General features: G+C 44.6%; 1 protein-coding gene and 1 pseudogene across 7 annotated transcripts in view; one reads left to right on the forward strand and one right to left on the reverse strand.

The window, feature by feature from the left end:
* The window catches only part of TMEM163 (transmembrane protein 163), a 342,830-nt gene that overhangs the window by 124,392 nt on the left and 204,998 nt on the right, over positions 1–13,440 (forward strand). The window contains exon 1 of one of the 7 annotated variants that reach the window (XM_016164020.2): positions 10,621–10,830. The exons of the other annotated variants lie outside the window; for them this stretch is intronic. Coding sequence (XP_016019506.2) covers positions 10,635–10,830 — 196 coding nt within the window. The 5' untranslated portion in view covers positions 10,621–10,634. Of the gene's footprint in view, positions 1–10,620; positions 10,831–13,440 lie in introns of those variants that run through there. 7 annotated transcript variants of the gene reach the window in all.
* On the reverse strand, positions 3,395–3,510 carry LOC118614282 (annotated as a pseudogene).

Consider the following 13,440-nt stretch of genomic DNA (forward strand, 5'->3'; position numbering starts at 1 on the left):
TTTTGGGGGACTAATAATATTCTGTTTATTGAGTGGTTCCATGTGTGTGTTTACTTTGTGAAAATTGATTTAACTTTAACCTTAAGATTTGTGTATTGTGTATGTTAAACCTCAATAAAAGGTTTACAGAAAAATAGTGCAGGCTTTTGGGACGAGGAACTGTCAGGGTTAAAACCATGTAATCCCAATAACATCTTCCATTGAAAGTTAGATGGGAGAGGTCGTCTGCTATCTTTAAGAGGCTGGTACAAATTATACTCTTTTTTTCCCTGAAAATCCTCTAATTTTAGCAGTTTAAAAGCTTGAACATGGATTTCTCTTTATTTTCCTACTGATAGAGGGGCTAGGAGGGAGATGCCACTTCTGGGAACTGCTTCAACGGCTGGATGTGAGATCTTTCACAAATGATTTGGTCAACTCAATTATCTAAGCCTTGATATGGGAGCAGCTAAGAGTTTATTCATTTATTCCAGCAACAACTTTTTTTTTTTTTTAAACTCTCTGCATGCATTGTGGTAAATACCTGAAGCACTAGAATGCATAAACTGTGTTCTTGCCTTGAAAAATATCCCATCAGGTGGTATGTATACAAAATTAGAGAGTTGAAGTGGTATTTGGGCTATAACAGAGTATGTATAGGGTATAAATAGTGGGAGAGAAAGTGAGGGAAAGATCAGAACGCCTTTGCAGTGAGTGTATCGGGAAAGACTTGCGGAGAATGGAACTCTTGAAAGAGCAGAATATGTTGCCTGTGTTTGGCTGGGAAGAACACTTCCAGGAGGAGAGACTAATGAGGGCAAAAGCACAGAGGTATGCAGGAATTACTCAGGCAAGTATGGGGGAACCAAAGAAATTTTGACCTGCTAGAGAGATAGGGGCTGGAGGGATGGGGAGGATCAGTACAGCTGGAGAATAACGTGGCAGGATGTAGATTAAAAGGGCTTTCTCTACTAACCTAGAAGATATAGGGCTTTATTCTATAAACAGTAGCAAACAGAGGAGCAGCATGGCTAGAATGATTTCTTGGAAAAACCACTGTAACAGAGTGTGGAGGGTGCTGGGGGAACTGGAATAGCGTAAGACAGACTGAATAGGAGACCGCTGTAATAATATAGGTGAGAGATGGCAGGAGGGTATGAGTACAACAATAGGAGCATAAATGAAAAGGTGAGAATGATATAAACGGTGTTAAGGTGGACTTAGCAGAGCTTAGTCTCCTGCTGCTTGTCAGGGATGAGGAAGAGCAAAGTTGAGGAGGTTTGGGCTCAAGATGACTGTCAATGGTGCTTCAATTTACCAATGAAGGGAGACTGAAGATGCACAGGTTTGGGCAGAAAGATAATGAGGTTCTGCTTTTGGACACATTGAATTTGGGGGGCTTACTTAGCTGGAAATGTTCAGGGACAGTTGGATTCATGGGCCTGGGGCTCTGGAGAGTCAGAGGCGGTAGGAAGAAAAACAGGTGTGAGTAGATGCCATAAACTTTTTTTTTTTTTTACATGAGCAGAAGAGAGTGAAAGTGTTTTTGAGCTTATTTAACTCCCTTTCCCCATATCGGATTCAGCTAACTTTGTACTTTGTTCTTTTTAATGCTCTACTCTTTCATCTTTGAGATTCTATTGAGCTGAGATGACTCATTAGTCCTGCACATGCAGTCTCCCCTAGCAACCCCTGGCTGACTTCAGTGCAAACTGCTTTAGCCAAGGAAGACCTGTCCATCATATATATATGGTTATTCTGGATAGAATTATTATAAATATTCTTACTGTAAAATAAAACGCAGATGCTGAAAACCACACTAATCATATGTGTGGCTCAAAAAATCATTGTAAAGCAAGTACCATCCAAGTCCAGAACTAGAACTTTCCCAACTGTCCCACAAGCCCCTTCAACGTACCCCATCCTGATCCCAATCCCCTTCTTCCCCAAAGGTAACATTATTTGGAGACGACTGTGGATCTGTACATTTATACAAAGTTTTAGCTAATTTCACCACAGAGTCTTCATGCCCACCATTGCCCGTTCCTGGGAAGCCCTCCTACCCTTGCGAATCACTGTCGTCCTCTAGTGACCCTTTTCTATGTGTTGAATGCCCACTGTGTGCATTGACCACTGAGGAATCCAAGAGTGATGTGTCCTAGAACCTGCTCCCTCTCTGTACTGCATTACTAGTTACTTATATTCTGTTTGTTTCATTTTCCCCTTTTGTTAATTTTGTCCCCACATCCCCCACTTCCTGACTATACTGGACGTTCTTTCAAAGTAGAAGCAAAACCTACTGCTTCTGCATTCCAGACCCTTCCACTCAGAGGGTGGTGCCTACACCAGCAACGCTGGCATCACCTGGAAGCTTGTTAGAAATGCTTGTTAGAAAATTGGGCTCCACCCCAGGCCTACTGAACTGAAACCTGCATTTTACCAAGATCCCCAGATGGTTCTTGTGTACATTCAAGTTGAGAAGCACGGTCCTCAAGCAGCCGTTAATTGTGCTTGGCTGCACATTGAAATAAATGGGGAACAAGGATGGGCCTTTCAGACACACCCCTGGCCATCATGGCTGCCAGTCACTAAAAGCAGGTCATCACCATCTTGGTGGTGGTCTCCATCATGGCCCTGGCTGTTCTCATCATCTCACGTGTGGGGATACGCTGCTGCCAGGTCTGGAACACTGAGTGGTGCTGGGCCCTCGTTTGCCAGCACGAGAAGCCCAGTGGCCCCCTGAAGGGAAGGAGTTCTTGCTGCTGCTCAGAAAGAGTGGTCTGAAGAATCCAGGGGAGAAGTTGGGCCAGGAGGATGGCGGTAACCTGATGAAGAAAGGGCTTCTTCAGGACCGCACAAAGAGGGCTGCCCGGACATGCCAGTGGACCTTTCCTGCTGTGCTTGAAATCACCTGTGCAGGCTGATGCAGTTGGTGAATGGGTTGATTTGGGCATCAGGATTTTAAAAGGCATTCCGGTAGGGCAACCAACTGTCTCAACTTTCCTAGGACTGAGGGGGTTTCCCAGGACTCGGAACTTTCCATGCAAAAGCGAAGAATATCCCTTGCAAGCCAGGACAAGATGATCACCTCAGTCCCGGTGACTATAGTAGACATTGCTCAAGAGAGCACATGGCAGAGGTGAGTGGTACAGAACTCTGCCACCTGTGCAGAGTGTAAGTCCCTTACAGGCAGAGCTGGCATCAAACAATGATTTTGTATGTCTTAATATTATGATATTTTACACACGAAGCCTCTCAATAATCTTATTACTAGTATGGTGTTTCTCCAAATGTTCCCTAGATATGGCCTCATTTATAATTTTTTATTTTAGGCAAGGCAACCCTTGGTTGACCTCACAGATTGCAAGGACCTTGTCAGCTTACAATCTCTTATTTTTTACTTTTTTATTTTTTACTCCCATAGCACCTGGTCTTCTTAGGTGGTCTCCCATTCAAGTACTAACCAGGGCCAACCCTGCTTAGCTTCTGAGATCAGATGGGATCGATCTTCAGGGTAGCATGGCTGTAGACATTTATAATTTTTTTTAAATTTTGTCTTAAATAATTTTTTTTTTTTATAGGAAAGGTGGCTTATATTTTAACACTCACACTTGCAGGTATGCTTACATACGCACACTTCCCACTTTCCAAGAAAATATCTTAGACTCCTTCCTATAAATGCTGTTCTGGGTTGACTTTGGCAGCCCATTTAGACACTCCATCACAAGACAGCTTCTCACCCAGCTACAGGCCCAGGGTTCATGCCTACGAGGGCACACTAGCTCTAAGTATCGCTTATGTTTCTTCACGACATGTACAAGATGATACCATGATTATATTTGCTGTTCCAAAGCCCACACACATAACAAAGACAGATATACCTTAGTGTGAAATCTGACATAGGGAAATCAGTTGTGAAACTACGCTCTTGATCATGTTCAGATTCTTCCATAGCGGCCATGCAGTGTGGTGGTTCAGAGCAAGGCCTCAGGAGCTCCACTCCTGGTTTCATTAGCAATATGACTGAACCTGAGCTTCAGTTCCCTTGTCTCTGAGATGAGGATGCTGATACTACCTGCTTCATAGGGTTGTGAGGACTAAGTGAACTCTCAAGCAGTATCCTTCAAACTCACAAACCATTATCAAGCAGCTCCACCAGGTAACTGACTTTAATTCCAGCTGAGGCTCTTACTGCCTACTTTTTTTCCTTTGGCTTCTTGGCCTTTCTTCTTTTTCCTGTATATATTACTAGAATTAGGGATCCGGAGACATTTACTGACAATGTGAAAAGAAATAAATAAAAATAGGAAAAGACACTGCTCAACTTCTTATCATTTTTCAATAGGCTACATGCCTATGCGTTCTTACCCAAATGTGACTTTCTAAAATGTTCTGGTGGAAGATTTAAGAATTTGAGTTTTCACAAAATTCACAAAACTTCTTAAATACACTAAAAATTAATCCCAGAAAAAGCCAATGGAATAGGCTTAAATTTACACATATCAGTTGCATTCTTGTCATAGTCTATCTTTCTCACTGTTGTTCATGCGTATTGCAATCCTGGTGACTTTATTAGAATTTTCAAGGACTTGGTCTTTCCGCGGTCTCTCTCCTGCAGTGGATATTCAAAGGTCAAGGTTAGGATGTTTACAGCCCAGATGTAAGCCTTCCTCTCTCTCTCCATCTTTATTTTACTTTTCCTTTTTTAAAAATAAAGTAGACAATTTTAGATAGGTAGAAAAATTGAGAAGATAATAGAGAGTTCCCAAATGTGCTGCACCCAGTTTTCCTATTATTGACATTTTACTTTATTATGGTACATTGCTACATTTAATGAGCTATAATTGACACAATTAACTAAAGTCCATGAGTTACTCAGATGTCCTTAATTTTTACCTAATGCCCTTTTCTGTCCCGAGATCCCATCCAGGATACATACACTCCATTTAGTTGTCATGTCTCCTTAGGTTCCTGATGGCTGTGACTAGGGTTCCCTTTTTATAACAATTATTTTGTATTCGCCTGTTGTGATCACGAAATGAAATTCACAGATTGTACCTACATGTACAGTTTAAACATCAACATAATGACCTAATTATAATGGAGTAAAAAATATTTAATATGTATTTGTTTTATAAATGCCCAGTCGGAACTACATCAGAAGTCATAAAAGAAGTACAGTTGACGCTTGAACAACACAGATTTGAACTGTGGATCCACTTATACACATACAGAATTTTTCAATAAATATGCAAATGTTTTCCTTATGATTTTCTTAATATTTTCTCTAGCTCGCTTTATTGTAAGAATACAATTATAATGCATATAACATACAAAATATGTGTTAATTGACTGTTTATGTTATCAGTAAGTCAACAGGAGGCTATTAATAGCTTAGATTTTGGAAAGTCAAAATTTTTATGTAGATTTTCGAAAGTGCAGGGGGTCATTCAAAGGCCATCTATAGTCACATAGTTGTACCTACTTATAATTTAAGAGCAGTAAGACAAGACTCTGGAATATTGTCATTTCTTTATTTTTGACATTTTGAAATTAAAGCTTGTGAAGAATAATATAAACTGAGCCACTTTAAAATGGAGTCTGAGCTGCCATCCCAGAGGAACTTCTTATTCCTTTTAGCAACATTTGGAATGTTAAAATTGGGCAAAATAACCTTTGGACTAGGCCTAAAGCAGCACTGTATTCCAAACAACTGTTCTGGAAATTAAAGATATTCTTGAAAATTAGCATCATTATGTTACCCTATCTACAGCCATAGAAATTCCTTCCCTCTATTCACATAATTGCTCCCCTTCCCTTTCTCATAAACATCCCTTGCCTTTACCTAATCGGAACACTATTTGGGTTTCTGCCTAAATCAGTGCTTCCACATGGCTATTCTTTTGGGTCTCAAATGCTTGCAGTCTCTCACTTGACCTTTTATTTTTAGGTACAAGCTAAATAAAATATACGCATGGAATTATTTGGCCCATTGCAGTTATATATTTGACAGGTGCAGATGTGTTGACTGCTGATTCAGATGGCATGAGTGGAACTGGCTTCAGTGTCCTGATTTCTCAAAATGGTGAACAAAGCACGGTATGGTCATGTGTCACTTAATGACAGAGATACATTCTAAGAAATGCAGCATTCGGTGATTTCATTACACAAACCTACGTGGTATAGCCTACAGTAGACCTAGGCTAGATGATATAGCCTATTGCTCTTATGGACAAAAAAAAAAACCAAACCAAAAAAAACCAAAAAAATGGTTCTACAGAAAGTGACCTCTCAGGGTGATCTGATCTAAATTCTTAACTGGGCAGGTCATGGTGAGTAGTCACACCCCAGGTGTATAATGTTTTTTAGTAAAAGATTTATCTTTGCCTAAGCAAGCCCTGTCCACTGTTTTTGTTCATCTATGTTATCACACCTTTGAAATAACCACCCTTAAGAGAGCACATAATCTTATTAACTATCCTGTAATCCAATCCTTGCCTTCATGTAATCTTATTTTCCCTTCTTAATCTTAAATGCGTGAAAGAAACTGCAAAACTTTCATTCTCAGGAGCATTTGAGATCCTGCTTCCCAATGGTCAGTTTGGCTCAAAATCTTATAAAACTTCTTTACAGGTTTGAACGTTCTTAAAATATTCTGTAGAGGAGTAAAAATAATTTTCCCTCTACCCTTCTGGGTTCTTAGCTGAGACATCCCTGTAATAAAAAACAGATTAACAGGAGAAAAACAAAAGTTTTATAGCATGTGTAACTCCTATATACATGGGAGAGACCAGGGAAAACTGAATAGACAAAATGACTGAAGTCATCACCTCATACATCATCGTGAGCAGAAGAGATGTTGGGGAGTCAGTTATGTGAGGTTACCAGGAGAAGCACAGTGAACAAGGGTAAGATTCTCATGCCGATTTAAGTCCTTGTCTTTTGCTTGGATAAGAGTTTCTAAAGATAAGGACATACCCCTCTTTCAGGTTCTAGGGAGACAGACACTCTTACAAATGGAGATTTACCTTACAAATGTAAATGTCTTTTACAAAAGGTAACATTTACTTGGTTTATGGGGCTTCTCTCTCCTCTGTCATTTCTTAAAATTAACCAGCCTAAAATAATCCTTATGCCAAGTAGACATATTTTGGGGTGACATTCGGTTCCCCTACAGCTTCCTAGCCTATAAACCTATATAGCATGTCACTGTACTGAATACTGTAGGCAGTAATAACAATGGTAAATTTTGTGTAATACATTATGAGGGCTGAGACAACTGTGATGTCACTAGATGATAGGAATTTTTCAGCCCCCTTATCTAATAGGACCAAAGGCATAGATGCTATCTGTCATAACTGAAATGTCATTATGAGACACACGATTATGGTTGCATTTATAGAAAGTCCAGTGAATTGAATGAAGAAATAAAATGGAGTCACTATAGTCAAGCTGCTAAATTACTAAAATCAAGTAGGTTGAGAAATGAGGAAGCGATTCTATTCTTGTTATAACTAGCCTGGGAACTTAAACTTTTGAACTTTCTAGTCCTGTGTCAATGCATATATATATGTGTGTGTGTATGTATATATGTATGTATATATATGTGTATGTATGTGTACATGTGTGTGTATTGTTATTTTATGTCAACACCTGGCCATATACTAGACCTCCATGTAACCCTCTGATTACCCCCTGAAGAATTCATATATCCAGACCATCTGAGGTGACCAGACTTCCTGGAGCCCATTTTCCAGATAACCTAGCATCCATCATCCCGATTGCCTGACATTCTGGTAAAGCCTCCGGACCCTTTTTGTGTTTGACACCAGTGTGTATTCAAATGATGCAAAAATATTTTAGATTTTTATGTAAAAAAGAGTTCAAGTTCTAAAGTAATTAGCACATTTTAACTGCCCCAAATGTCCAGTCTGACACGTGAAAGCCACGTGGGACACAATCACTGTGCTGCAAAGTTGTGTGCATGAGGAGACATCTTGCATCCCTGACCACACTCCGCCCCTACTAAATGCCAGTGGCCCCCTCCTCCCATCATTGGAATAACCAATTGAAGTACCTGCGAATTTCCAAAACACCCCCTAGGGGGTAGTATCGCTATAGGCAGTGGTGCTAGATAGAGCTTAACTGGAGACTTCCCTTGATTTCTTCCTTTGTAAAATGAGGATGGTTGTAGCTGAGGGAGACGATGTATATAAAACAGTAAGATGTCTGGCACATGTTATTTCTCCAAGAATGCAAGCTAATATTATCTCCTAGTCAATCAGCAGAGACTGTTTGGGGGAACACTGTGTCGTTGGCATCCAAAGATGGGGATCAGGCAGGCAAGCACCACAATCTCTGCCTTACACAGGAAACAGGCTGTGAATTATTAAACATATACAGTTCACAAAAAGGAGCACCCAGGGAGAGCTGGAGTCAGAGAAATCTTTCTGGAGGAGACTAGAATGGCTTATTGAACCAAGGCAGCTGGAACTTGAAGGAAAATATATTTATCCCATGAATAATAAATAACTCTTAGATCTTCTTAAAGTGTTGTCTTCAGACTAGCAGAGTCAGCAGCACCTGGAGGTTTATTAGAAATCTCAGCCTCTAACCCAGATCTACCGAGTTAGAGTCTGCATTTTAATAAGAATCCTGGGTGTTCATCTGCATATCAGGTCTGGATGCACTGGAGAGGGAGAACTAATTGAGAAACTAGAGGAAAGAACAATGATACTTGCTTCTTGCTTCTTTGCGAGAATACACAGACCTTTGAGAGAGAGAGAGAGAGAGAGAGAGAGAGAGAGAGAGAGAGAGAGAGATTGAGATTCAAATGAAAATTCCTATCCAGACCCCCAGGTCTACTTAATTAGAATTTCAAAGAGCAAGAGAAGTCAGTATTTAAACAAACAAAAGCTTCCCAGAAGATTTTAGAAAGGGGAGGGAGCTTAAAATACTGATGCCCAGGTCATAGACTAGACCAATTTAATCACCTATGATATGGGAGAGCCCTGGGTATTTTTGTCCTTAAACTCCCCAGGTGATTCTAATGTTTGAGAGCCAATAATAGAGGGATCAAATGGAAAAAGCTGGATCAAAGTCCGTGTGTGGGAGAACAAGGAGGTGTGTGGCTGCAAATATCTGAAGGTTTATGTACCTCAGGGGACAGAACAAAGACGAGGTAGGATTTTTCATTTTTCTAAATCGAAGTAAAAATCATAGCATTTTTCTTTTCTTTCTTCCTCCTTCCCACCCTCTTATCAAGAAAGGGCCTTTGAAATGACCTAGTCCAACTCTTTCAGTTCATAGTTAAATTAATGGTCAAAAATGTAAAGTGAGTTGGCCAAGGGCAACTGAGCTCTTCTCATTCCAACTGAACACCACATAAAATGAGTCCCACTTCCCATTTCTGGTGATGTTTCCACTGCACCACAAAGGCATTTAAATCGCGGGTAAAGAAGAGAATGAAACATAAAAATGGTTATTCTACAAAAACAGGGGGCTTTAAATGGGGAATTGGCATTTTAGAGCTCATTAAAGACGGAATCTAAAATTTAAGGTTCCATTTAAAAATGAAATCTAGATTCTATAGTTTGGATGTTGATACCATTAAATTCGAGCTGAATCTGATAAACGGTTGGTCCGCCTCTGGACCTCTCCCGGCTGCTAGAGAGCGGCGTGGGTTCGGGCGTGGAGTAGGTCACCGCCTCGCTGCGGAGACCAGGTGGACCCCGTAAGGTTGAGCGCGGTCGGAGGTGGGGACAGTCGGCCGCGCCGGGACAGCCAAGGGAGGCTTCCATCCGAGTCCTGAAGAACCAGCGAGACCTGAATACTCAGAGGGGAAATAGCGAGCTGGTGGGGGACTGGCTGGGACAAAGGCCCAGGGATAGTCGCAGTGAGGGAGACTTGGGGTCCAAACAGCTTTCAGAGCGCCCAGTGGTTCCAAGGCTACCCGGTCCCCTTAAGTTGGTGCTGGAGAGAAAAACTGGTTAGTCAATCAAAGCTCCTAGAAGCAGCCCCGGGACGGATGGGCTTCGGGGCAGGTGAACCCCGTTTATCCGGGATGCGCGGTGAGGGCGGCAGCACAGGCTTCTGAAGCCTGTGCAGCTCCAGAGGAGAAAGATGCCAAACTAGGGCGCAGTCCGTTCTCTTGCCCGAACGCGGCCGCCGGCTTCCCTGAGGGCAGAGGAAATCCGGCCCAAGGGGGTTTCCCTCTGGGCACCCTCGCGCAGCGTGGGTGGGGCAGGTCTCCCGTTACACCCTCGGCAGGCCCTGCCCGTGCCGCCCCGCGCCCCGAAGACCTCCCCGGAACCACCTGGCGTCAGACCCTGCCGGATCCCTCTGTCCACACGGATCTCGGTGCGCGAGCTGCGGTGCTGGGGCCTCGGGGCGGATCCCCGCCGCCCGCACCTGCCCCTGGGGGCGGAGCGCCGCGTCGACCAGGAGGCCCCAGCCTGTGCCACCCGCCGCGCGAGGCGCGCGGCTCCACGACACCCCCGCCCACCCCGCCTCGCTGCAGCCCGCTCACCTCCACTCCGCCGCGCCCGCCCTCCCCTCCCCTCCTCTGCGCTGTCCCTCCGTCCGTCATCCCGCTCCGAGCCGCGGCGCCTCGCACTTCTGACTCGAGTCGCCGCTGGGATCCGCCGCCCCGCGCCATGAAGCCGGCCGCGGGCAGCGAACGCCGCAGTCCCTCGGGTCCTGCCGTCCCGCCGTCGCCCCGGGGCCACGCTCCCTTGGCCGCCGCCCCGGGTCTGCTGGGCTCCCCGGCGCGGGAGCCGCCGCAGCCCGAGGAGGGGCAACAGCTGCGGATCAGCCAGAGCGGCCAGTTCAGCGACGGGCTGGAGGATCGAGGTGAGCGCGCGCCGCCGGGCGCTTTCCCCGGCCGGGTCGGCGCGGTCAGGAGCCGCCTCTACCCGCTCCCGTGGGCCGGGAGCGAGGCGCTTGGGGACGCGGAGCTGGGACTTCCCAGCGGAGGCGCGGAGATCCGCGAGCGGCCAGCGCCGCCTCGGCGGCCACTCCTTCCCCGGAATCCGAGAGCCCGTTGCCTCCCGGGGAAGCGCGTAGGGGCCCGCGCCTTCCTCTCTGGCGTCCACGGGAAAAGTTTGCGGGAGGAGGTTTTTTTGCCTTCGAGGCCGAGCGCTCCCCGGGGACTGTGGGCCCCGCTCAGCTCGAAGGGACCCGAGTTCGTTAGATCCTCTTCCCCGCGCCCCCTCCGATCTCCACCGGCTCCCCAGAGAACTTCCCTCTGTGGGTTTAGCCTCTAAGGGTTCCCTGGTGGCCGCTGGGCTGCCCCCGACTCATTTAGAAGGCACCTAGTTTTCTGTGGGGCGCTCGCTCCCTGCTGTCTGGTGATGCGGGCAGAGGATTGGTACACTTGGGTTTGGACCACCAACACCATCTGGATGAATGCCACTGAAACCTGGTGGTTCCCGGAGCGCACGTCCCCACCCCCTGCAAATTGTTTCCAAGACACTGGCCTGGAACCTCGCAAACCTCCCTTTCCTGGGAGGCCAGACCCTACCTTCCTACCGACATCGATGTCCGGTTGGAGTTGCCCTCATGAAACCAGAGAGAGACTCCCCTGTTCATTCTCGCGTCTCTCCTCTCCTCCTTCATCCCTCTTTCCTCCCTTCATCGTTTCCTTTCGGCTCGGAGCCCTGTTCTTTGCCACGTCTATACCTTTTCTGCTTTTCGCTGAATCCAAATCGGGCCCCTCGGAAAGACTCTGGTTTTGTTAAAACCAGTTAGTGGCCGAAGCGGGGTTCTTGCAGCCAGGCCCTTCAGGGGAGCCGGCTCATCGCCATCTCCACCCCCTTTTCTTGGAAGACTAATTTTTTGTTGGCTGTGGCGGATTTTTATATTTTAGTCTTAACAGGTTTCTGTCCTATTCTTAGTATCTCCTGTACATTTTTATTCCGGTTTAGTGTGCGGATGCACGATCGCTTTCCTCTTAAAAATTTAAACTGTAGCCTGTGAAATAGAATGACATGGAAACAGCAATTCCCTGAGAATCGGCAGGGAGCTCGGCGAGAACTGGAGCGGCTCCAGTTGCAACGAGTTCCGCACCTATGTTGCAGTTTCTCCTCCTATTCTCACATAGCTGGCTATCATTTTAGAGCTGATGATTGGTGACATCACAAGCACCCAAGACCTGTCAGTTTTATGATAGGTGGTGTTAATTACCTTTCTCTCTGCAACTAATATTGTAGCATTTACAAATTTGGTGTTGAAAGACAAAACTCTGGGTTGAGCTTAATTTGTAGCATTGCAGGTCAACTCTAAAAGCTGGCCTATTTCCCCTCCACCCCACAAAATGATAGGAGGGAAAAATGGTGCTAGACTGAGGTAGTATTTAGCATTTTGTAGTTCATGCTCAAGTGTAAAAAGCCCAACTGAATTCATTCATAAGGTTATTTTTCACTACTCTGCTGAATTTCATTTTCCATTATATTATAGCATGAAAGCATTCACTGTTCACAAACTGTTACTGTGTGAAAACATTGTATACACACAGCCTCTCTGTTAGGATAAACCCTGTCCCCCAAAGAATCAGTGCCAGGTGTCATTGAGAGCTGAAAGTCAGTGTGACATTTTTTTGTTTGACTTATTCCTAATAGCAAAGAGTTAATGATGAATGAGTCATCTTTATTAAATAAATCAGAAGGTTACTTGGGAGGTTTGTTATATTTTGTGATTGTTTTATGGGGCTGCATCTTTCCACTATTGATTTTTGTATCCTCTGGGAATGATTTGATTGCTGCTACCTTCTTCCTGGTGGTGAGAGGATTGGGGCAGAAAGAAGCCTCAGCAGTTACCTGCAGTGCATTTCTTCATGCCTGGCTTGCTTGCTTCTAGGCCTAAATACCTATAGGGTATGCCTGTGGGGGTGGGGGTGGGGGTGGGGGTGGGGGTGGGTACTCTGGATATATACTGATATTTAGCTTTCTCTCTTGTCCTAGCTTCCTAGCTTCAACATTTCCCACAACCTTCCCATATAATGACTATTTCCCTTCCTTCATAGAATCAAAGCCTGACTCTTTAGGACAAAGCAATGGGAACTAATTCATGCCAGCATGAAAATGACCGATGGCCTTAACCTCCACATGTATTTGCAGCTTCCCTCCCTCAAAAAATAGGATGTCAGTCCTTCATTAATACAGCCCTTAAGATTACTATTACCTGGCCCAAATTTAAAAAAAATGTGAAACCTGAATGACAGTAGAAATTTGAATGTGAAGACCAACTGTGGGTAGGAAGGACCCAGCCCTGTGTGTAGATTTGAAGTCTGCCTTAGCTTCTCTAGGCTCTGCTGCCTTCTACCTCTGAAGCACAGCTTCCTGAAAACTTTAGAAATTCTCACCACATCTCTGTAGTTTCCAGGTATGCATGCAGCCAACATGGGAACAGAGGTAAAAGCATCTCTTTTTCGAGCTGGATCTTCATAGGTAATCATACTCCACT

Source organism: Rousettus aegyptiacus, unplaced genomic scaffold (assembly GCF_014176215.1).
Source record: "Rousettus aegyptiacus isolate mRouAeg1 unplaced genomic scaffold, mRouAeg1.p scaffold_m13_p_2, whole genome shotgun sequence".
NCBI lineage: Eukaryota > Metazoa > Chordata > Mammalia > Chiroptera > Pteropodidae > Rousettus > Rousettus aegyptiacus.